The sequence below is a fragment of the Stenella coeruleoalba genome (genome assembly GCF_951394435.1).
Source record: "Stenella coeruleoalba genome assembly, chromosome: 3".
In the NCBI taxonomy this organism is placed as follows: Eukaryota; Metazoa; Chordata; class Mammalia; order Artiodactyla; family Delphinidae; genus Stenella; species Stenella coeruleoalba.
Window position 1 is genome coordinate 171,892,321 of NC_137148.1, and position 22,173 is coordinate 171,914,493.

General features: G+C 60.0%; 1 protein-coding gene across 5 annotated transcripts in view; it reads left to right on the forward strand.

Annotated features, from left to right (window-relative positions):
• The window catches only part of NFIC (nuclear factor I C), a 68,038-nt gene extending 51,566 nt beyond the window's left edge, over nucleotides 1–16,472 (forward strand). For 2 of the 5 annotated variants that reach the window (XM_079915929.1, XM_079915928.1), the window contains exons 7-10: nucleotides 4,200–4,325; nucleotides 6,524–6,708; nucleotides 9,434–9,519; nucleotides 13,719–13,843. In XM_079915929.1, coding sequence (XP_079772055.1) covers nucleotides 4,200–4,325; nucleotides 6,524–6,708; nucleotides 9,434–9,484 — 362 coding nt within the window. In that variant the 3' untranslated portion in view covers nucleotides 9,485–9,519; nucleotides 13,719–13,843. Of the gene's footprint in view, nucleotides 1–4,199; nucleotides 4,326–6,523; nucleotides 6,709–7,290; nucleotides 7,439–9,433; nucleotides 9,520–13,718 lie in introns of all 5 variants that reach the window. The other 3 variants (XM_079915932.1, XM_079915931.1, XM_079915930.1) reach the window with 3 other exon arrangements.
• Nucleotides 16,473–22,173: the final 5,701 nt, after the last annotated feature.

Here is a 22,173-nt window from a genome sequence, read left to right on the forward strand (position 1 = left end):
ACAAAGAGGAAGCCTGTACCAGCTTCTGGTGTGTGATGGGGAAATCACAGAGCTGGAAGGGAATGCCAGAGGGGGTCAGTCCTCCTATAGCTCCCATTGGTTGCCTCAGGTGATGGCAGACTCACTCCCTCCTGTGGGAGTCTCAGTACAAACCTCTAGTGTGTGCCTGCCCCTGCCTTCCGGGTGCTCACAGGCTCGTAGGGAGATATGAATTCTATCTTTTCCTCCCTCTCTTCTCCCTCCCTCTTCTTCCCCTTCCTGCCCATCCTTCTCCTCCTTTTTCTCCTCTTCCTGGTTTCCTCCGTCTTCCTGTCTAGACAGTCCCCAATTAGCTGTTCATTAAGGGGGTTAAGCTGATTAGAGTACTCTCTCCCTTCCTCCGCTGTGGCCACCACGGACAGCGCCCAGCTAACCCCCCAGCCCCAGCCTTCTCACTCCGGTGCCCTGGAGGGGCAGAGGCCTGGGGGAAATCTTGCCAGCCCCGCCCAGGCAAGACCCCTGCAGCCACATCTCTCAGACCCCATACACCAGCTTCCAGCCCTTTGCCACTTCCGTGCCCGGGCCAGGAGCACCAGGAGTGCCCTTTATCCTCCTGGCCACATCCTCCCAAGGCCTTCCCTGATTACCCAGCCAAGCGGGGCAGAAAGGGGGTCCCAGAGTGCTTTGCTCTTGCTGCTTCTGTGGCCCTCCCCCAGGGGACATGGGCCTCCCACAGGCAGTTATTATATGGAGTGAAGCAGGGAACTCCAACCTCTCTCCTCTCCCCCCATCTCTTTCTGAACTTGGAGGGCAAGAGGGGTTGGCAGAGCGCGGCCTGAGGAGTTAGAGTTGCCTTTGAATCCCAGCTCCACCACTTCTTGGCTCCCCAGGACCTCCCAGAGGGTCAGTTCTGCCCCCAGAAGACACTGGGCGGTGTCCGGGACGTCTCCGGCCATCATGACTGGGGGGCTCCTGGCATCCAGTGGGTGGGACCAGGGATGCTGCTCCACACCCCACAGCGCCCAGGATGGGCCCGCTGAGGATGACCGGTGTCAGCAGTGCTGGGGGTAGTGGGGGAGGCCATCCCACGTGTTAAGTGCCCAGTGAGTGGTGGCCAATCCCAGCAGAACTGCACTCCGTCCACCCACCTGTACACTCGCACACTCTCTGCCCACCCTGTGTTCCGGGCCCTGGAGACCCAGTGGTTGCCTGCAGTGGGCCCCCCAGGGGAGCTGGCATTGCAGGGGGACAGGCTAGTTTGTCAAGCAGACGGGTGGGTGCTCAGATGGCGGATGTACAGGCCCACCTGTTGGATGAAGCGTATGTGCTTGAACGGGGAACAGACAGGCACGTGTGACAGGCAAGTGGAAAGATACTTGGGGCTGGGCACCTACAGGCACGTGCGTCCGTTAAGGTTTGTGTCTTCGACGGGGGACGTAGGGGTGCCTGACGCTTACGTGGAGATATGTATGTTAATCAGAAAGATGGCCACTCGGATCGGGGAGGTCAAGGGCACGCCTGTTAAATGGAGAGACGCGTGCTTTGATGGGGCATGTATGGGCACTGTGTTAACCAACATCGGTTGCTCACGTGGGGCCGTTCCCAGCATGTTTGTTCAGATGCAGGAACGCAGGCAGGAGAGTGACTCTTTCTTGCAGCGCCAGGCGCCCCCCGCCCCCCTCCTGGACCCTGGCTCCCAAAGGCCCCATCTCAGGAAGCTCTAGAAGGGCCTACGGAGGTGCAGCTGGGGGCAGGGTCCACGCCAGGCTATTTCCATCCAGGACAGGCTGTTCTAGGAAATCCTAAGTGAGCGTCTGACAGCCGTAACCTCATTCCCCCTGCAGCCCTGAGCCAGCCGGGAGCCCAACACAAACACACACACACACACACACACACACACACACACGCACGCGTGCATGCACGCACGCATGCACGCACACACAGCAGGGCCAGCCTCTTTCCTGCCGGCTGCCCTGGATGCCACCAGCTCCTCCTGTCCCTGGGAAAGCCTGGGCCTGCACCCAAGGCCCCGCTTGGCCGCCAGGTCCCTCTGGGCCACCAACTGCATCCCAGGACACGCTCCCCCGCTCACACACTGATGCGCACCCAGAGCCGACCAGGGCAGCAGCGTCTGTAACAGCAAAGGCAGATGGTGGCCTGAGTGCCCATCGGGGGGCTGGTTCCCAGAGCTGGCTCACCCCTGGCCGTGCCATCGCAGAGAATGAAAGCACCCCACATGGAAATGCCACAGTAGGGGTGGGGGGAATGCAGCAGCAGCTCAGGTGGGACAGCCCTGGGGACCCACGCAGATGCCCACTCACAGAACCATCAACCCGAGACCCCAGCAACAGTGGTAGCGGCCTCGGAGGAGGGCAGGGGTCCTAACTGGGGCGGCTCTGCCCCAGGGGACACTGAGCCATGTCTGGGGACATCTATGGTTGTCATGACTGGGGGTGCTCCTGGCGTCGCGTGGGTGGAGCCAGGGAGGCTGCACCACGCCCCACGGCGCCGAGGACGACCCGCAGAGAATGACCCCGGCCCTGATGTGCGCAGCCTGAGGGCCACCTTTTGCGGGGTGGCAGGCAGTGTGTCCCTAGAGACTGTCATACTGGGTGAAGTAAGTCAGAGAAAGACAAGTATCCCATGATATCGCTTATGTGTGGCATCTAAAAAAAAAAATGGTACGAACGAACTTATTTACAAAACAGAAGTAGAGTCTCAGATGTAGGAAAGAATCCTATGGTTGCCAGGGGGCAAGGGAGAGGGAGGGATAAATTGGGAGATTGCGATTGACATATACACACTACTCTGTATAAAATACCTGGCTAAGGGCTTCCCTGGTGGTACGGTGGTTGAGAGTCCGCCTGCCGATGCAGGGGACACGGGTTCGTGCCCCGGTCTGGGAAGATCCCACATGCCGCGGAGCGGCTAGGCCCGTGAGCCATGGCCGCTGAGCCTGCGCGTCCGGAGCCTGTGCTCCGCAACGGGAGTGGCCACAACAGTGAGAGGCCCGCGTACCGCAAAAAAAAAAAAACCTGGCTGATAGGGACCTGCCGTGTGTAGCACAGGGAACTCCGCTTAGTACTCTGTGGTGACCTATGTGGGAAAGGAATCTTAAAAAGAGGGGATATATGTATGTGTATAACTGATTCACTTTGCTGTGCACCTGAAGCTAACACAGCATTGTCAATCAACTAGACTCCAATAAAAACTATTTAAAAAAAAAAAACAACCCTCACCATGTGTGAATCCACTGTGGGCCTCATTGGGTGCGTTTCACTGTAAAATGGATTTTAAAACAATTCCTAAACATGTCTGTCTCCAGATCCCCACTTACCCCAGAGCCCAATTCCAGAGAAGGGGCCAGGCCAAGGACTCTGCCTTTTTTTCAGACACGTCGTCATCCTTTGCTGTCACTAGAAAAAGCCTCTGCAGAGGGGGGTGGGAGTGGGGGGTGGGATGCAGGGAGGCAGGCGGGGGGCATTCGTGGTTCTTCAGGGCGGACGTGTGCCCCGCATCTCTGGGGTCCGTCTTCCATGTCGTGACAAGGCTCCTCCTTAGCCAGCATCCATTCTGTGCCACGGCCTCCACGGAGGCTGGATGTGCCCATTTTACACCTTTTATTCATTGAGGCCGAGCTGGAGACCTTCTGGGTTCCCCAGGGCCACCGGGGTAGATAGTGAGACCCCCGTCTGCAGAGGAATGGCAGCAAGTAATTCCAGTGCGTGGGTGTGTGCCAGGCCCTGATCTAACGGCTTTACATGTTGTATTGCATTTAATACTCACGATGACCCTACAGGGAAGGTTCTGTCCCCCGGGTAAGGATTGGTGGGGGGGCACAAGTACAGAGCCACTTGGGCTTTGGGGCTTTGGACCAATCCTCTGCCCACCCTGCGGCCTTCTCCAGGGCTCTGGTGTCCCTGGGGGGCAGGGGGCAGCCCTGAGCCGACTTATGTCTGGAAGGAGAGAAGGTGGGGGCCGGACTCTGTCGTCCAGGGGCCCGTGTGGCATCAGACTCCTCCTCCCGTGGGCCGTGTGACCCTGGGCGGCCCCCTTCCCAGCTCTCAGCCTTGGTTTGCCCCTCCTTACAATGGGCTCCCAGCCCCTCGTCCATGGGTTGCTGGGAGAAGGGGGGGCAGGGGCTCTGCGGGGAGGTGCAGGGGTCCTGGGAGTGGAATAACCCTGCCTGCCGGCCCTTGACCCTCTGGCCCTCCCCGCAGGCATCTCATCCCCGGTGAAGAAAACAGAGATGGACAAGTCCCCTTTCAACAGTCCGTCTCCCCAGGACTCGCCCCGCCTCTCCAGCTTCACCCAGCACCACCGGCCCGTCATCGCCGTGCACAGTGGTGAGCACTGCGGGCCCCGGGCGGGGAGGGGCGGCTGAGCCCTCTAACCAGGCCACTTATGGCCGGGGAAGTCCCACCGGCCATCTGACCACGAGTCCTATTGCTGTAGCCTCCCACCCGTGCAGGAAAGCCTGCAGCTGCCATGGTAGAGAGCACTTGGGCCTGACTCTTTTGGGGCCTCAGTTTCCCCTTCTGTACATGGAGGTGCAGCCCGGGACTCACCCCTCAACCTGCTCCCCATGTGTCATACTCAAGCGGCCCACCGACGGACCCGGGGGCAGAATGGCCGCAACAGGAGGCAGACACCCAGAAGGACACACACAGGCCACACAGGGGTACGGGAGCTCTCAGCCACACAGACAGGAAGTACCACGCTCACAGCGTGGGGTGTGAGCTGAGCCCATCACCCGTCCACTGGGCTCATAAACGTCCCCCTCCCAGGGCTGTCCATAGGACCGAATGAATTAAATCAGAATGAGTTAAATAAGAGCTTGAATGTCACCTGTTGCCCCTTGGTTGTGATAATGATGATTTAGTTCCATACAAGGGCAAATACACATACAGGGCAGAGGCAAACATCAAAATAGCACAACAGTTTAGACTAGGAGCTGGCCAAGCAGGCCCCCCCAATTGCCACTGTTCTTGTAAATAAAGTTTTATTGGCGGAGGGCCACACCCATCTGTTTACATGTCATCTGTGGTGGCTTTCAGGCAACGACGGCAGAGTTGAGTAGCTGCATCAGAGACCCTATGGCCTGGAAAGCCGAAAGTAGTTACTGTCTGGCCAGGGGCTAGAGAGAGAGGAAGGGGGAGTGACCACTAGTGGACACAGGGCTTCTTTTGGGGGCAGTGAACTGGTTCTGGAATTACGAAGTGAATATACTAAAAGTCACTGACTTGTTTAGAAAAAGAAAAAAAACAAGCAAATACCACACTGGAATATTACTCAGCCATGAAAAGGGGTGAAGCACGGACACTCGCTACAACGTGGATGGACCTTGAGACCACAATGCTCAGTGAGAGAAGCCAGACACAGAAGGACCCACAGTGTGTGATTCCACTGATGGGAAATCCGCAGACAGAGAGTGGCTTCCTGGTTGTCAGGGGCTGGGCGTGGTGCTAATGGGGACGGGGTTTCCTTTCAGGGGGATGAGAATGTTCTAAAAGAGATTGTAGTGATGGTCATACAGCTCTGTGAATGTGCTAAAAAAACACAGTGAATTGTACACTTTAGAAGCGTGGACTTTATAGTGTGCAAATAATATCTCAATTAAAAAAATATATTGACCCACCAGCCATTTATGGAAAGAGTTAACCAAGCCCCGGGTCAGGGTGTGGCCAGTCAGGCTGGGCTCGAACCCTGGGTCTGCCACCTGCTTGCTCTGTGGCTGGGGCAGAGGACATTCCCTCTGAGAGCCATGGTCATCCTCTGTCTTTTTTTTTTAATTTTTATTCAGTAGTCAGGACTTCCTCTGACCACAGCCGGGAAATGTTCTCTCTGATTTTTTTAAAATTAATTAATTAATTAACTTATTTATTTTGGGCTGTGTTGGGTCTTCATTTCTGTGCGAGGGCTTTCTCTAGTTGTGGCAAGTGGGGGCCACTCTTCATGGCAGTGCGCGGGCCTCTCACTGTCGCGGCCTCTCTTATTGTGGAGCACAGGCTCCAGACGCGCAGGCTCAGTAGTCGTGGCTCACGGGCTTAGTTGCTCCGCGGCATGTGGGATCCTCCCAGACCAAGGTTCGAACCCGTGTCCCCTGCATTAGCAGGCAGATTCTCAACCACTGCGCCACCAGGGAAGCCCCCATCCTCTGTCTTAAAAAAAGACGTGATGGGAATTCCCTGGCGGTCCAGTGGTTAGGACTCAGCGGTTTCACTGCCGAGGGCTCAGGTTCAATCCCTGGTAGGGGAACTAAGATCCTGCAAGCCAAAGATAAATAAATTTAAAAAAATAAAAAGAAATAAAAGTGCTCCAAGGGGTGATGCTAGAACTCTGTGGGGTCACAGTAGGTTCATCGAATCCGGGCGTGTAAATGACAGCAGGGCCTGGTCGTGGCAGATGCCACTGGGCCGCCACATATTCGTATTATTAAAGGTGCCGCAGCGTGGGCGTGACGCACACCCACAAACACAGTCAGTCTGAGACAGGGCGGCCTGGCGGGAGCCCCTGGTGACCACTGCCCCCCTCCTCTCCACAGGGATCGCCCGGAGCCCTCACCCGTCCTCGGCCCTGCACTTCCCCACCACGTCCATCTTGCCCCAGACGGCCTCCACCTACTTCCCGCACACGGCCATCCGCTACCCACCTCACCTCAACCCCCAGGACCCGCTCAAAGATCTCGTGTCGCTGGCCTGCGATCCGGCCAGTCAGCAGCCTGGACCGGTGAGTTTGGGGGGCACGACCTCCCTGGGGCCCTGGCGCGAGTGTCAGGCAGCCCTTCCTCCGCCAGGGCAGCTTCTGTTTTACAAACGGCGGGGTCCACAGCCCCTGGAGCCAGACCGGGTGGGAATGCAGGCTTTTGCAGATGTCTGAGCGGACGGTATTCTAGGAAGCCCCCAAATCAAACACGGTTACGGCTGAGCTCAGGCCGCCTGTGGCCAGACTTCCACCAAAGCTTTTGGTGTCCAGAGCCTTTCAGATCTGGGAACCGCGGGCGAGGTGGTGGATGAATGAATGCGTACGCGCGGCAAATGCGGGGAGATGCGTCTAGGCCGCCCATGAGGTCCAGTGATGCTGTTTAGGAGGCGTGGAAGCAAAGCCAGTGGGTACACAGCAGCCTGAGGAGGCAGGGAAGGCATGGCGATCCCAGGATGCTGGAGGCCTGCGGGGTCAGGCGAGCACCGGGCACCCACCAAACTCGTCCCGGCCGTGCCCACCAGGCCGGTCCACAGCCCCGGGGTGGACGGCAGCCCGAGGCGGAGGGGCGCCCGCCGCCTTAACCACCTGTCTCTCTGTTCCCCCCAGTTAAGTGGAAGTGGCCAGCTCAAAATGTCCAGTCACTGCATTTCCGCTCAGATGCTGGCACCCCCGCCCCCCGGGCTGCCGCGGCTGGCGCTCCCCCCCGCCACCAAACCCACCTCCGAGGGAGGAAGCTCGTCGCCGACCTCGCCCTGTAAGCACCCGGGAAGGCGTCCCCGAGGGGCCCCTCCCCTCCCCGGCCCTGCCTCTGGGGTCGGGGTCTCAGGCCCAGCCCGGTGGGTACCGGCGAGTTTGGTGGGTCCCCAGATGGAGGCCTGGGGCCCACGTGGTCAGGTCCACACAGGGCCAAGGCAGCCTGAGGGGATGGCCAGGGGCAAGTCTGGGGTCCGCCCCCATTGGCCGAGCGGCCTGGGGCCCCCGTGTCCCCCCTCTGGGCCTCTAAACCCTCTTCCGTGCAACAAGCAGCTGGCAGTGGGTGAAGATCTCAAAGTGGAGGTGGGAGGGCCCGACCCGGCCCCCAGAAGCCTTTTGTCTGAGGAAAGTGAGAATCTGTTGTGGTGATGGCGGCTTTAAAATCAGGACGTCTCACATAGAAATTCCAGAGTTCCGGATTCTCCGGGGAAACTGGCCCCAGTGGGCCCTGTTCCTGCTGGTAACCTGGGCTGGGCCACATCTTTAGACAGGACACACCCTGCCTGCCCACCTGACCCCAGGAGGCCCTGGGTTGGCTGCCTCGCCTTCTATAACTTTCTGCTCTCTGGATGTGGGTCCAGGTGGTAGCCTGGTGGGAGACCCTGGCTTGGTCTCCTAACCTTCTAGAACTTTCCACCCTCTGGATGTGGCTCCAGATTACGGCTCACCAGCCCCCAGGGCACCTCCCCCTCCCCCGCCACCCCCAACCCCAGTCCAGGGCTGCTCCAGGCTGGGAAGAGGTTCCTAGAATTCCCATCCTGGGGTCTATCTACCCCATCAGTGGTGGCTCTGCCCCCAGCCTCTCCCTAAATCCCCTTCCTCTTTGGGCGTCTCTCCCTCGCTCCCCAGATGAGATTCCTCACCCCACCCAAGCAGGAGGGGCCAGCCCTCCCATCTGGGCCCCATCGGCCCCCCTCCCCGCATGCAGCACCCCAGTATTTCTTCCCCAGCATCCACTGCCTGCCGAGACCCGGGGCAGCCTCACGTGCAGACGGGCTTTCTCCAAACACCATGATGGAGCACAGGGCACTGGGTTGCAATCCTGCCCCTGCATCTCGCTCCCTGTGTAACCTTAGGCAAACGTCCTCCCCTCTCTGAGCCTCAGTTTTCTCAGCCGCAAAATGGGAGAGTCACCAGAGGGTGGTGGCGAGTGAGTCAGTGCAATAGATCAGGGAGAACATTTAGCGGGAGGCCGGGTGCAGAGGACAGAGTCGGCATGCGGCGCTGGTCTTCACCTACTCTCCCTGCTTTCTCACCTGTGAAATGGGCATAATGTTCACGTCTGCCGCGTTGAGGCTGCCGAGGGTTAAAATGGGATAGTGCCCAGTGCCTGGCTTACAGTGACGCTTAATAGACGAGGGAGAAACATGGATTTCTTCTCCTTCCTCTGCACCGGCTTCTGAACTGCAGGTGCAGCCTGCTTCCCAGCCCCCACCCCCAAATCCCCCAAGCCTCACCACCTCCCACCTACCTGCGCTCTGGTGGAGACCACATGGGGACCCTCCCGCCACCCCCGTCCCCTCCCCAGCCTGGGTTGCGAATCATTCACTCACCGGCAAAACATAGTGCGATTAAAATATAATCATATATATATATATATGTGCACACACGCAGCCTTCCCCATGCCCTCTCCAGGAGGGAAATTAATAAATAAAACGCCCTCAATAATTCATGGCCCCCCACGCGGCGGGATGCAGGCCGCAGGAGCAGGATGGACCAGGCAGTGGAACACTGAATAATTCACAGGCGGTTTCTGGATTATGAAACTTTCGTCCTGCACCTACCCTCTCAGCAGACACCTGCCCGCGTGACCCCGGGGGCCCGAGACCGTGGGCTTTTCGGGGTGCCTGGACCATCGGGGGAGGGCGGCAAGCTCGGAGGCACCGGCTGCTGGGTATGAAGGCCCGGCTGTGTGACCCTGGGCAGCGGCCACCCTCTCTGGTGCTCCCGCGTCGCCCCCGCGCTAACGGGCTTTCGGTCTCTCTCCTCCCCGCAGCCTACTCTACGCCCGGCACGTCCCCTGCAAACCGTTCCTTTGTGGGATTAGGACCAAGGGATCCAACGGGCATTTATCAGGCACAGGTAGGGGCCAAGAGGCCGGCTGGTGGGGGGGTGGGAGGGGCAGGGCAGAGGGGCCGGCCTGGGCGCGCAGGGAGAGGCCGGCCTGCTGGGTCCCGTGCCGCCCCCGCCAGCCGCACCCCTGGCACGCTGGCCAGCCTCCCAGCCCCTTCCAGGGCCTCGAGCCCACGCCCGGGGACGTGGTATGGCCCCAAATCCTGCCAGGGGACACTCCTGGCAGAGCTGCTGTGGGGCTGGGATTTTCACCGCCCTGGCCCCATTTGTACCTATGGGAAGACTGAGGCTCGCAGAGGCAAGGGGATTTGCCCAGGATCACACAGCGCGTCAGCCCAGGCTTTCAACCCCCCAGCCTGCATCCCCTCCCACGCCGGCCGGAGGGAGGGACCACAGGAGAGGGAGGGTAGGGGGTGCCAGAGGACCCCAGGACACCAGGGGCAGGTGGGAGACTGAGGCAGCCCATGGCAGGGGGCGGGGCCTCCTGGTAGGACACGCAAGCCCCCACCCCTGGCTCCAGCCTGCGAAGTGGGAGTGGGGCGGCAGAGGCGGGGTTAGCATCACTGCAGCTGAGTGTGCACCAGGGTGGGGGGCGTGAGGCTGGCTGAGGACGAGACGAGGAGGCTCAGAGAGGAGGAGTGAGTTGTCTGAGGCTGCACAGCAGTGCAGGGCAGAGCCTTGATGGGTCTGGAACTGAGACTCATGGCTCCCAGCTTCTCTCGGGGTGGGAGGTGGCCTCAGCCCCTGCCCACGTGTCCCCGACACCCGCCTTTGGGCCAGGGTCCACATCTGTGTTGCGTGCAAGCCGGGAGTGTGTTGGCAGGGGGTGTTCAAGGGTGGTGGCTGGACCCCAGAGCCGTGCTCCCTGGTGCGTGTTGGGGAGGGGGTCACGGGACATAAAACAGCCAGAGGGCGTCGCCAGCTGCCCCAGGCCCAGTGAGGCCCAGACACACAGAGAAACCTCTTCAGGGCTGCCCAGCATCTCCAAATCCCCAGAGCCATAGAGTATGGGGCTTTGTGGGGTCCCCAGGGGTCAGGTTCGGATCCTCAAGCCACTTTGGGAGGGTCCCCCGCAGTGGAGTTCATGGGGAGGCGTGGGGAGGCGGTGGAGACGAGGATGAGACCAGAATCAGCCATGCTGACCATCCAGCACAGCCTGGACCCCTGGCGACCATCTGAGGCTGGCCAGGTTGCTGCTGGCAGCTCAGGGGGACAGAGTGGGTGGGCAGGACCTGGCTATCCCCCTCCCTCCCTGCCCAGACTTTAGCTGGGGGTGCTGGGGTCAGGGCACCAGGGCTAACTGCGGGGAGCTCTGAACCTGTCTCTTCTGGCCTTGGGCACCTCCTGGGAGTCTTTGAAGGGTCTGGAGCATTAGGGGACCAATTTTACCCAGAAAGGGCACTGAAAGGCCAAGACCACCCCACACACCCCTCGCACACCCAAACTGTAAGCGTCCTGCTTTACAGAGCCCCAGCCAGGATCCAGACAGAGGGGGTCACTTGGTCAGTGTTACCCACCGAGCTGGGGTGGCCCCAGGATTCCCCGCCTTGAGTTTTGGGTTCTGTTCCGGCCTAGACACCTCTGCCCCCCGGTGCTCAGGGAGCCAGGCGTTGCCGCTCCCACCCCCACTTGACAGCCCTCCCCGCTGGAGGCTGGGAATGTCCTAATTGCTGCAGAAAGCAAAGCTAATAAAAGTGACAGGGAGGGGGCCCTGGCCCCTTAACCCTTCCCCAGCCTCCCCCCCACCCCATTGTCAACCCCTGCATGGGGGGACGGGGGACCACCCGGAGCCAATGGCCTGCAAGGGGAGGGAAACCAAGGTGCCAGGAGGGGGGCGCCTTTGGTCACCACCCCCCTTGGCCAGCAGGCCCCGCTGGGGACCCAGAGAGAGTGGGTCTGGGGCTGTGGAGGAACCTGGGGGTCGGGGGGGGGCGCATCCAGGGCCCTGCCTGGTTGGGGAGGGGTGAGAGCCTGGTGTCAGGTAGAGTAGGGTGTCCAGGCAGGGGCATCAGCACTGCCAAGGGCTGGAAATGATGGGGAAACAGCCTGAATGTGGAAGACCTCAAATGTGGGCTTTGGCCTGGGGGCCGAAGGGAGCCACTGAAGGGATGAGAGGGAGGGAGGAGCACAGCCAGGGCTGGGAGTTGGAAAGAACTTCGTGGGGCTGGTGGGGGAGGGTGGCACGGAAGGTGACAGACGGATGAGAGACCCCAAGGCTTATGGAAAAGGCGAGGCCCCCCATCTGGGTCTGGTGGAGGACCCCGCCAGCACCACGCAGGCAGGACCACGGGTCCCTGGACTAAGGGCACCCAAGTCCCCCGGTGGGTTCAGCCCCCCACCCCCGGCAGACCCTGGAAGGAGGGAAGGGTGGGAGGAAGGGGCCGTGAGACCCGCTCCCCGCTCTTGGAGCCCCTTTGCAAAGGGCTCGGAGCCCAGAGGCCTCTCCTTTCTGGCCCAGTCAGCACTTCCTCCGCCTTCGTTATTCCTGGCCGGTTGGCTTTCCTCTGCCCCCACCCCCGGCCCCTGCCCCGAAGCCTGCAGCGGCTTCTCTCCCCGCACCACCTGCCCTTCCATCTCCTGCCCTCCCCACAGTCAGTGCCTTGCCCCCTGATCAATAGCCTCTCCCCTCAATCAGCGCCCCTCCCCCAATCGATGTCGGTTGATCTCTCCCTGATCGATTGCCCACCTTCTTCATCCCCTCCACCCCCGTCTCTCACCATCAGTCCCCCCAGTCCTGAGCCATCCATCACTTTGGCCCCCAGAGTGGGGCTCTTGTGGACTCTGACATCCCCGCCCCCTCCGCTGTGTGAAGGGGTCCACCCGGCCGAGCATTTTACACCAGAAGCTCTTTGCCCATCACGCCCATTCAGCAGATGAGCAAACCGAGGGCCAGAGGAATTTAAGCCACGTGCCCAAAGCCACACTGGTGGCTCCAGCCAGGCCAGGGGGATGCCAGAAGAGCCCAGAACTCACTACTGGCACCGCGTGGCCTCTGTCTCCCCCTCAGCTGACGGGGGACGATGTTGAGTTGAGGGTGCCCCCCCCCCCACTGCTATGGGCAGAGAGCCTAGGAGGGGAGGAGGCAGGGAGGAAGGGCCTAGGGGAGGCCAGCCACCACCAGGGAGGGTCACGCCCAGAATCTGTCTGGTTGCCAACGGAAACCAGACATGAGGTAATGGCCAAGATGAACTTGAACTTGGCTGGAGGTGGGGGGCTGGGAGCCATGGCGCCAGTTCGATGGGATGGCCCAGCGGCTGCGGGGTGGCCTGGTTGGAGGGGGTGCGATTGATGTACAGCAGGGGGCGGAGGAGCAGCGCTGCTGTGACCCCAGCGGGGTGGGGATGGGGGTTACCTACCCCCAGGCCCGCCCCACACAGGCAAATAGGATGCATTTCCAGGGGAAGGGTCTGTACAGTGGCTTCCCTGTGGAGACCCAGGCCAGAGCTGTCCGTGCAGACCTGGCCACCTGACCCAGAGCCTCAGTCTCCCCCTCTGGAAAGTAGGAGTCATGACCCCCTCAAAGGCCAGGCTAAGGGGTCAGCCCCAGGCAGGGGGACAGGCGAGGACTGAGGCCTCTCAGGCCTGAGTTCGAATTCTGGCTTCTCCCCTCCCACGCTGGTGGGCTTGGGCAAGTTACCTTACCCCTCTGAGCCCCGGTTTTCTTCACTGCAAAACGGGGTCGGGGGGCAGTAGTCCCTCTTTCATGGGGGTTCTGGGGGAACCGTTAAATGGGAAAATGTCACCCTCTGCGGGCAAGGTGGGCAGATCCCCTCCCCTATTTTATACTCAGGGCAATGAGGTGCGGGGGTGAGGTTGCCGGATTTAGCAAACAAAACCACAGAATGCTCGGGTAGATTTCAATTCCAGATAAAGGATTGAAAAGAAATGATAAATTTTTTTTAGCCTCAGTATATCCCAAAAGTTGCATGAGATGGACTTGTATTAACAGGTTTATCCGTAGTTTATCTAGAATCCAGACATCACTGTACATCCTGAGGTTTATCTAGCAGCTCTGCTTAGGGGCAGAGTCACTTGCCCAGGGTCACCCAGCCGGTTATGCCAGGTCTGGGATAGGGGAGACAGAGGTCCCAGGTCCCAGGGGGTAGGGGGGCCTCAGTGGGTATGGGCAGTGGCTGGCGGAGCCTGACCCCCCCATCTCTCTCCTTCTCTCTCTTTCTCTTTCTCTGTGTCCCCCTCGGGCCACCCAGTCCTGGTATCTGGGATAAGAAAGATTTCTTCCCACGCCCTGCTCCTTCGTCCCGGGAATTGCGGGGAGCCACACAGCCGGCCCCCGGCCCACGTTTTCGGTGGCAAGCTAGAGCAAGCAAGAACACCCCGCTGACTCCCAGCCCGGCCGAAAGACAAAACACACAGACACATAACACACAGGAGGAAAAGAAAAAAGAAAAAAAAAAAAGGAGAAAAAAAAAAAAGACAAACGGGAAAAAAAACAAAAACAAAAGAAAACCACACATAAAAATAAACCCACCCAACCAAGAAGATAAAAGGTAAAGATGGCAACGCTTCGGACTCTCGGGATGCCGCGGCCGGACGGACCGGACTGGAGGGCCAGGCCCCACTGCCCCTGGGAGCGGGCGCTCGGGGCGTCCTAAGTTATTCATCTCCTCTCGCTGCTGCTCTGGGAGGGCCGGCTGCCCCCACCTCCGCCCTGGACCAGGTGAGCGCAGCCTGGTGCCCGTGCCCAGCCGACGGGGCAGGACACCCAGCGAGGCCGCCTCTCCCGCGCGCCCCCATCGCCACTGCCACCGGGACAGTGTTTGCCAAGTGGGGAGGCAGCCCCCGGGGGGCCGGCGAGGACCCCGGCGGCAGGCAGCAGAGGCCACCGCGGAGGCTGGGGTGGGCAGGGGTGCGACAGGGGCAGAAGAGGGTTGCGGGGAGACCCCGGGCATCGCCGGGGGACAAGGACGCATGGCCAATACTCTCTCAGGAGTGCCCCGCGGTTGTGGACGTCTCCGCCCCCCCCAGAGCGCGCCGGGGACTCGGTCTTTGGTGAAGCCCTGTGCGCGCCGGCCCGGTTTGGGAGACATCTCTATGCAAATGACCCCCAGCCCGCCCCCCCCCCAGGCATAGGAGGCCACCCTAGCGCACCCCAGTCCCCGGGGGAGGGCCCCGCGTTGCACACACTGTAAGAAATGCACTTTCCGAGGAGGGGGCTGGGGGCGGTGGAGCGGAGGGGCCCGGGGCTGCTCTGGACTCTCCATCCACCCAAGCCCTGAACGGGGAGGACCCCACCACCCCGCTTAGCCCATGGAGGTGTGGGAGGTGAGAGCGAGTGGTTTAAGTGCCTGATTCCCACCGCCCGCCCCCCCCCCTTTGTCCAGCTGGGAAGCGAGTGGCCGTGGGCATCCTCCAACCTCCTCCCCCGTAACCCGGCCCCTCCAGTTGCTGACCCCTCATTGCTATGCCCCCCTCAGAGCTAGAGCGATGGGAACCCGCCCAGTGGGCCCAAGGGGCAGAGCTGGGCATCCCCCCAGCGTCCTGCCGTGCTGGGGCACGGGGGTGGGATCTGGGGAAGGCGGTGTGCCCCCCGCCAACGCCTCCTCTGCCAGTGCCTTACATCCTGGAGCGACACCCCCTCCCTGGTGCCTCCCGGCCCAAAGGGGGACCACGGTTTGCACTTTCATCCCCCCACCCCCCGCCGAAGTGGGGCACAGCCGGGAGGTGCATCGCAGCTGGGCCGCCAGAAGGAGAGAAGGCCAGGCTGGGTGCAGTCCACATGTGCCTGGACAGGGCAGGGGGCTCTGGCTGGGGGCAGGGAGGGTCAGCGCCTCGGGGCTTCCTGCAGCCTTGTAGGGGGCCTCCCATCTGCTAAACATTTTCCGTTGAGCCGCTCCAAAAACACTAAATCTGGGGCCACCGGGTGTCCCCTCACCCCAGCTGCCCGGCCCCATCCATGCCTCCACCCTGGGATGGCCATCTTGGGTGGGGAGCCTGGGAGGGGGTGTTAGGTGTTCTAGGGTCACCAGGCCCAAACACAAGGACCCCTCCCGGCCCATCCGTCTGAGCCCCAACTGGCCTCCTCCATGCCTGGCGCTGGGGAATCCTGACCTCCATCCCCGGGCCCAGGCCTAAGCCATGGCCCTGGGCAGGCCTCCGCTTCACCTGCTCCCAGCCTGGCCCTCCCCTCCCTCTCCCGGTGAAACCCCGGTGCCCCGGGCCCGGCCAGCCTCCCCCCACCTCCCCAGACACCAGACTTTCCTCCTCCCAAACCAGCCCAAGGGGCTTGGCGAACCCACTCGATCATAAAGAGAAACGACCCCTCCCCCGCAGACCCTTCCCCACCAGCCGCACTCCCGCTGTCCGGAGGGGTTCAAGAACCCTTGGTCCGTCCCTCTGTCCCCAGGGCCCCTCCACCGGGTGGCTGTTGGGGACCAAAGCGTGGGCCGCTCTCCAGGAGAGCAGGGGGTTGTGTAGTTGGGGTATCCGGAAGCTTCTCAGCCGGGAACCTTAGGGTGCGGGTAGGTGGGGGAGGGGAGGGGGCACCTGGCAGCCCCCAGCTACCTAACTTTGCATGGTGCTTAGTCGAGGATTCCTGTGACCTGGCTCCTGACGTCAGCTCGCGGCGGCTGAAACTGCATGGCGAATGATACTGGCTCTATCTCCCTCCCCCAGCCCTCCCCCAGCCCTCCCCCCCCACCTCCTCCTCTTTAAAAGAAAAAAAAAAAGATACAAAAAAAAAAAAACCTTAAAAAAAAATTCCATGTTTCCTAATTTGCACGAAATTTTCTACCACATGATGTGCCTTGCCTTCCAAAAATAAGTATTACCTTTAAACAATATCAGCGCACACAGATAGCTGCATGCACTGCTCGTGTAGTTAAAAAAAAAAAAGACAAAGCAATGACATGAAATAAAAAGTAAAAATTGAAAAGGGATGTATTTCTATTTGTAAAAAAAAAAAATTAAGAATTAAAAAAAAATCACATTGCTAAAAAAAAAAATCACATGCTTAAAAATCAGCGATCCACGGAACAATCGCCCCACGGTTTGCCCTCCCCCCAGCCCACCCTTGGCCGCGTCTCCATGTCTCCTGCTGCATTGGGGGTGCCCCCTGGTGCTCTGCGACGCCCCCCAGCCCCACCCTCGGTCTCCAGAGGGGTTGTTTCCGAATCCCCTGCCCACAGAGGCTGGCGGACAGACCTCAGGGGTGTCCCCTGACACCGGGCAAGGGCTTCTCCCCTCACTGGGCCACAGGGCAGCCCCCCAGACGCCACGCATGCACCCGCGACCCATGCGGTCCGCCCGTGGGGCGGCCGCCCTGCCGACAGCCAGACTGCCCCCGTCCCACCTCTCCCGCAGGCTGGCGTCCCCCTGGCTCAGGGTCAAATCGCTGTCCCGCCCCCAGCCCCTTCTCCCCCTGTGCAGCCCCCCCGCCTTCTTGCCAAAGGACCCACCTCACCCCATCCCTGGAGACTGGCCTTGGGTGGCAGGAAGGACCCTCCTGCTCTCCCACCCAGTTCTACTACGTCTTCCAGCTGTAACTGTGGAGGGGGGTCTGGTGTGAAACAAAAAGACAAAAACCGAACCCAATATATGCAATATTTGTCTGTCTGTACTTGTAGGTCTAGTTCAGCCATCGGAGGCCTGGCCGGGGGTCCAGGGGTCAGGGGCACAGCGTCCCAGGCCCTGGCAGGGGTGGGCAGGGGGCTGGCCGTGCTGTTGTCTTCTCGGTTTTATTTTCTCGTCTTTTCCTTCCTTCCTTTCTCTCTCTCTTTCTCTCTTTTCCCCCAATTTCCTTTGCCTTTCACTCAACCAAAGCTGAGACAGTAGCAGTTAGTGGGGTGTCCAGGCAGGAGGACCAAAGGGCCGGGTCCTCCAACCTTGCCACCTCTGGCTGGCCATCCCCGGGCCCCTCAGACATCTCCTCTGGGGATCCACCAGGCAGACGGTCCCCATTCATTCCCCGGCCACCACCTCAGACTTCAGAATTGTCTCCAGAGCCGGTTGGGACCTTGCAGACAGGCCCGGGCTTTCATCCACCACCATACGCTCATGTCATGTTTTCTTTCGAAAAGTCACCTCAGCAAGCCCCAGGGGCCAGAGCGAGAGCCCAGACCAAGGCCTCAGCTGGGCCTTGACATTGCCCTTGAGGACTGCCCTTTGGCCTGAGAGCCCAAGGCCATGCTTGTCAGTTTCCATGGGGGCTGATTTCTGGTTTTCATTCCTTGCCCGCCCCAGGGAAGTGGGAGCAGCCAGTGGCACGGGGAGTGGGTGGCCCGTCCCTGCAGGACCCCTCCCCCAAGGGCTTCACCGGGACCACCTTGTCCCTCACGGCCCGCACTCCACAGCACCCCGGGCCCCAGAGCTCCACCCTTCCTTGCCCCCAGCTGTGCGTCAGGAGAAGGCAGAAACACTAGGAACCGGCCGGCTCACCTGCCTTTGCAGTTTGGGTCGATGCCCGGGGAGGGCGGCGGGCAGGGGGTTGGGTGGTGGTGGTGTTTTTGAACATAGATGAAACTGACATCTCAAACCTGCGGCCCACTGGCCCATTTTCCATCCCATACGGAGTCCCCCAGCCTGACCTTGGGGTCCAGCCCTTGCTGTGGAAAAGACTAAGGAGACCTCCCCAATATATGCAAATTGCCCCCATCCCTCTCTTTGGATGAGGGAAGTCACCGGACCCCAATCTGGGTGGAGAGGGTGGTGTGGAGAGGTCAAGCTGACCTGGCCCTATTTGACTGGGGCGGGGGTCCGGGGTGCCCCGTGCCCAGGTCTGGAACCCCGGTTCTGGCCGAGTTCTGAGCCCAGATTCCCACCCTGAGCTAGACAATCAGACCGGAAAGGAACCTCAGAGGAGACATGGGGCGGGGTGGGGGGCTGCTGCGGCTCCCTAAGCAGCAGTTTCAGCCTCAGCGTCCCCCTCCCTGCTCCGGAACTTTCTCTCTGTCCCCAGAGACAGCAGTGTTCAAGAGCAAGCAGATTTGGCTGGACAGCGGCCAGTGAGGCAGGATCCCCGGGGCCCGGAGCAACCGTCCAGCCCCCTGGAAGAGACAGCACGCAGGACACCCCCCCACACACCCCTCCTCTGGCTTCTCTGACGGTACTTTGACCTCCAGCGTAGGGCTATACTATACATTATATATATATATATATGTATGTGTATAATTTTGGAATTTTTTTTCTCATAATACAGATTATACAGTGGCTACTTTTTATTTTGGCCTGGATTCTCTCTCTGAGACCCTGATTTTTACTTTTTTGTGGGGCGGGGGGGAGGGAGGGTGATGGGCGAGAGGTTCCAGAGACCCATCCTCAAACCCAGCATCCCCCGCATCCTCCCATCTTTCCCCGTTTCTGCCACTTTGGACACTTCCTGAGGGTCTCATCTCCACACTGACACCACCTCTCCGCCATCCATGTATCCCTAAGCGTTTCAGAGTGCATGGGGTCCGAGCTGGCCCCAGAGGCCCACACTCCCCCCCGGCCCCTTCCCCGGGCAAGGCAGGGAGACAGACCCAGAGCGATCCCAGCAGGACTTGTTGCCAGCGATACCAAAACAGACTTTTCCCAAGCAGTGCCTCACATGTCTGCTGGTGTGGCTTTGGGGTTCTCCTCCCCCAGTCCCTGGGGGTCCCCTAGGCCTCAGAAAAGAGGAGGTGGGATCCAACAGGATTGAGGGCTCCAGAAGAGGAAGGAAGTCCCACACCCCCCAAGCTCCCACCCTCCCTACAGCCCTGCCTTCATGCCACCTGGCTAGAAGGGGACCCACTGGAAAAGGGACAGGAGCTACCTCAGCCCCCCCTCTAGTGGTGAGCCCCTAAAGCCCATTCCCAAAAATGCATCGACATCCCATCCTCCCAATCTTGGGCCCCAGCCAGGCCCCCTGAAACCAAAGCCCCTTCACATCCAGGGGTCCTGGCCCCTACCCCCAACTTGTCACCCCCCAGGGCTGCACATGGGGGCGGGACAAGCCGTGTCTGACGGGCAGAACACGTGTCGTGGGGGGAGGGACGACAGAGAGAGGGGAGAGGGACCCATTTTCCTCTCTGAATTTTCTTTCCTTCTTTCTCTCTTTTTTTTTTCTTTCTAAAATTTTTGGTGGTGTTGCTGTTAATTTCCTTTTCCCTCTGAGATGTTTTTTGAGGGTTTTTTCCCCCCATTTTGTATTTTACCGATATTACCAGGATAGTTTACTCTGATTCTCGCTTGCTGCCGCACACACCGGATACAACACACACGCGCGCACGCATGCACACACACACGCACACACCCCATGCTCATGAACCCATGTTGGGAGAAGGTTCGGGCCGGGCTCACTCCCCTCCTCCTCTTCCTCCCCAAGGTGGGGACAGGACAGGGGACAAGGGGACATCTGAGCAGACCCAGGCCCAGCCTTCTCCTTGCCCGGCTCCCCTGCCCTGCGCCCTCACATCATACTCCGATCATAACCTTGTATATTACGCAGTCATTTTGGTTTCCGCCGACGCGCCTACCTAAGTACCATTTACAGAAAGTGACTCTGGCTGTTATTATTTTGTTTGTTTCCCTATGCAAAAAAAAAAAAAAGAAAAGAAAAGAAAAAATGAAAAAGGGGGGTTCCATAAAAGATTCAATAAAAGGCAAAAAAAAAGAAAAAATGTATAAAAATTAAACAAGCTATGCTTCGACTCTTTCTAGCTGTCTTGGGTCCTCCTTTCTGTGTTCCATTCGGCTGTTCTGCGTTCTGCACCAAAGTGAAGGGAAGAGGCTGCAGGGCAGGCGGCCTCAGGAAACCAGTTCCGGCATTCTCCCGGAGTCTTTGATCAACAAATTCCATGGGCATCTATGGAGCACCTGCTCTGTGCCAGGCACAGGGAACTCCACCTCCTACGTGGCTCCAAGGACAGAGCCTGGCACACAGTTGGTGCTCCAAAACTGCACAGAACGCCTTCCCTCTTTTTTTTTTTTTTTTTTTCTTTTCCACCTAGCAAACTCCCATTCATTCAGCAAAGATTTCCTGAGTACCTGCTGGGTACCAAGTACTGGGGACACAGTGGAGAACCAAAAAAACACCCCAGATGATCTGCCTTCATGGCACGCACAGTTCCAAGTTGGGAAAATGGACAGTAAACAATAAAGATAAGTAAATGTCGGAGGACGTAAGTGCCAAGGACACAAATGAAGCAGAATAAGGGATAGGAGAGTCGGCCTCACACGAGGAAGTAACGTTTAAACAGAGATTTGAATAGAGGGGGAGAAACAGCCCCCTGAAAATCTGGCAGAAGAGTTTTCCAGGCAGAGGGCACAGCCCGTGCAAAGGCCCTGGGGCAGCACCATGCCTGGCGAGCTGGAGGAACAGCGAGGAGGCCCGTGTGTCTGGAGCAGAGTGAGCGAGGGGGAGAGAGGGAGGAAGTCAGGGCAGGGAGGGGACGGGGCAGGTCATCCAGGGCCTTGTGGGCCACGGGGGAAAACTTGGGCTTTTACCCCAGGAGGGATGTGGGAGCCCCCGAGGGCAGTGAGCAGAGGTAGGACAGGACAACTTGGTGCCAATACCCTCTCCTCCAGAAAGCCCTCTCTACTTGCCAGGGCAGAGCCCCTGCTAGCCCTCCTAGCACCCCAGCACCCCAGTCTCTTCCACACCACCCCTGACCACTCAGAGCTGGCAGTATCCATGTCCAGCTCCTACCCCGAAGCCACAGGGGCTCCTCAAAGGCTGGGGTCAGGGAAGCATCATGGATGTGAGGGGCAGTCACTTCTCCTCCTTGGAGGCTGGGGTCTGAAACCTTGTCCCCCATCCTGGCCCCCATTCCAAGTCCCCCAGTGACCCCCAAGACGTGCAGTCAAAGCTCTCCGCTGCACAGGCTCCTTCCATCCTACCCACAAGCCTCCCCGGGAGGGACGTTTATATCCCCTTTCACTGGCGGGGAAACTGAGGCACGAAGCGAAGGCAAGACGCACGGAGAGGGACCCAGGTGCGGTGCGCCGACGCTGACGCGCAGGTGCGCAGCCCCACGCTGCTGCCCAGTAACAGGCGCAGAAGACACTATCGTTGGGGGGCCGGGGTGGAGTCCGAGACCCCCTCCAAGATGGACACGTACCCTTCCCATGCCCTACCGGGGTGGGCTCTTCTGCGCTCAGCGGCGAGGTTCTGGCGCCCCCCTGTGGGAGGACCTAGGACGTGGACCCAGAAAGCGGGTCCCGGATGGAGGGGTCAGCTGACCCGCATCCCCACAGTCCGGCTCTCCTGGCGGAGGGGCGGAAGGGGAGCTCTAGCAGGAGCTTCTTTTGCGGGGTGGGGATCTCATCTTGGGTGAGGGGCTCAGTCCGGGGGTGGGCGTTCAGCTGGGATGGAGGGTTCAGCCAGGGGTTGGAGATTCATCCTGGGGCCGCGTCTCTGCCGGGCTGGGGGCTCAATCTGTCCCTTTATCTCAAGGAAAGCCTCAGTGTTTTTCATCCATTGGCCCCTGGGGTGAAGCAGTTTTTGGCTTTGAGGGGCTGTCCCAGCCCTGCCTCCCCACTAAACGCCGTAGAAGGGCCAGGCTTGCGACGACATAAAGAACGCACCCCCAAACGCCCCCGTCGCCCCCTAGTGGGGAAGTCCCGCCCCCTGCGGAAGGGGAGGAGCCCCGATAGCCCCTCCCTTCTCCCTTCCCGACCCCCTCAACACGGCCACCCACCCGGAAGCCCCAGACCTCGCAAAGAGGAGACTGGAGGGCAGAAAAC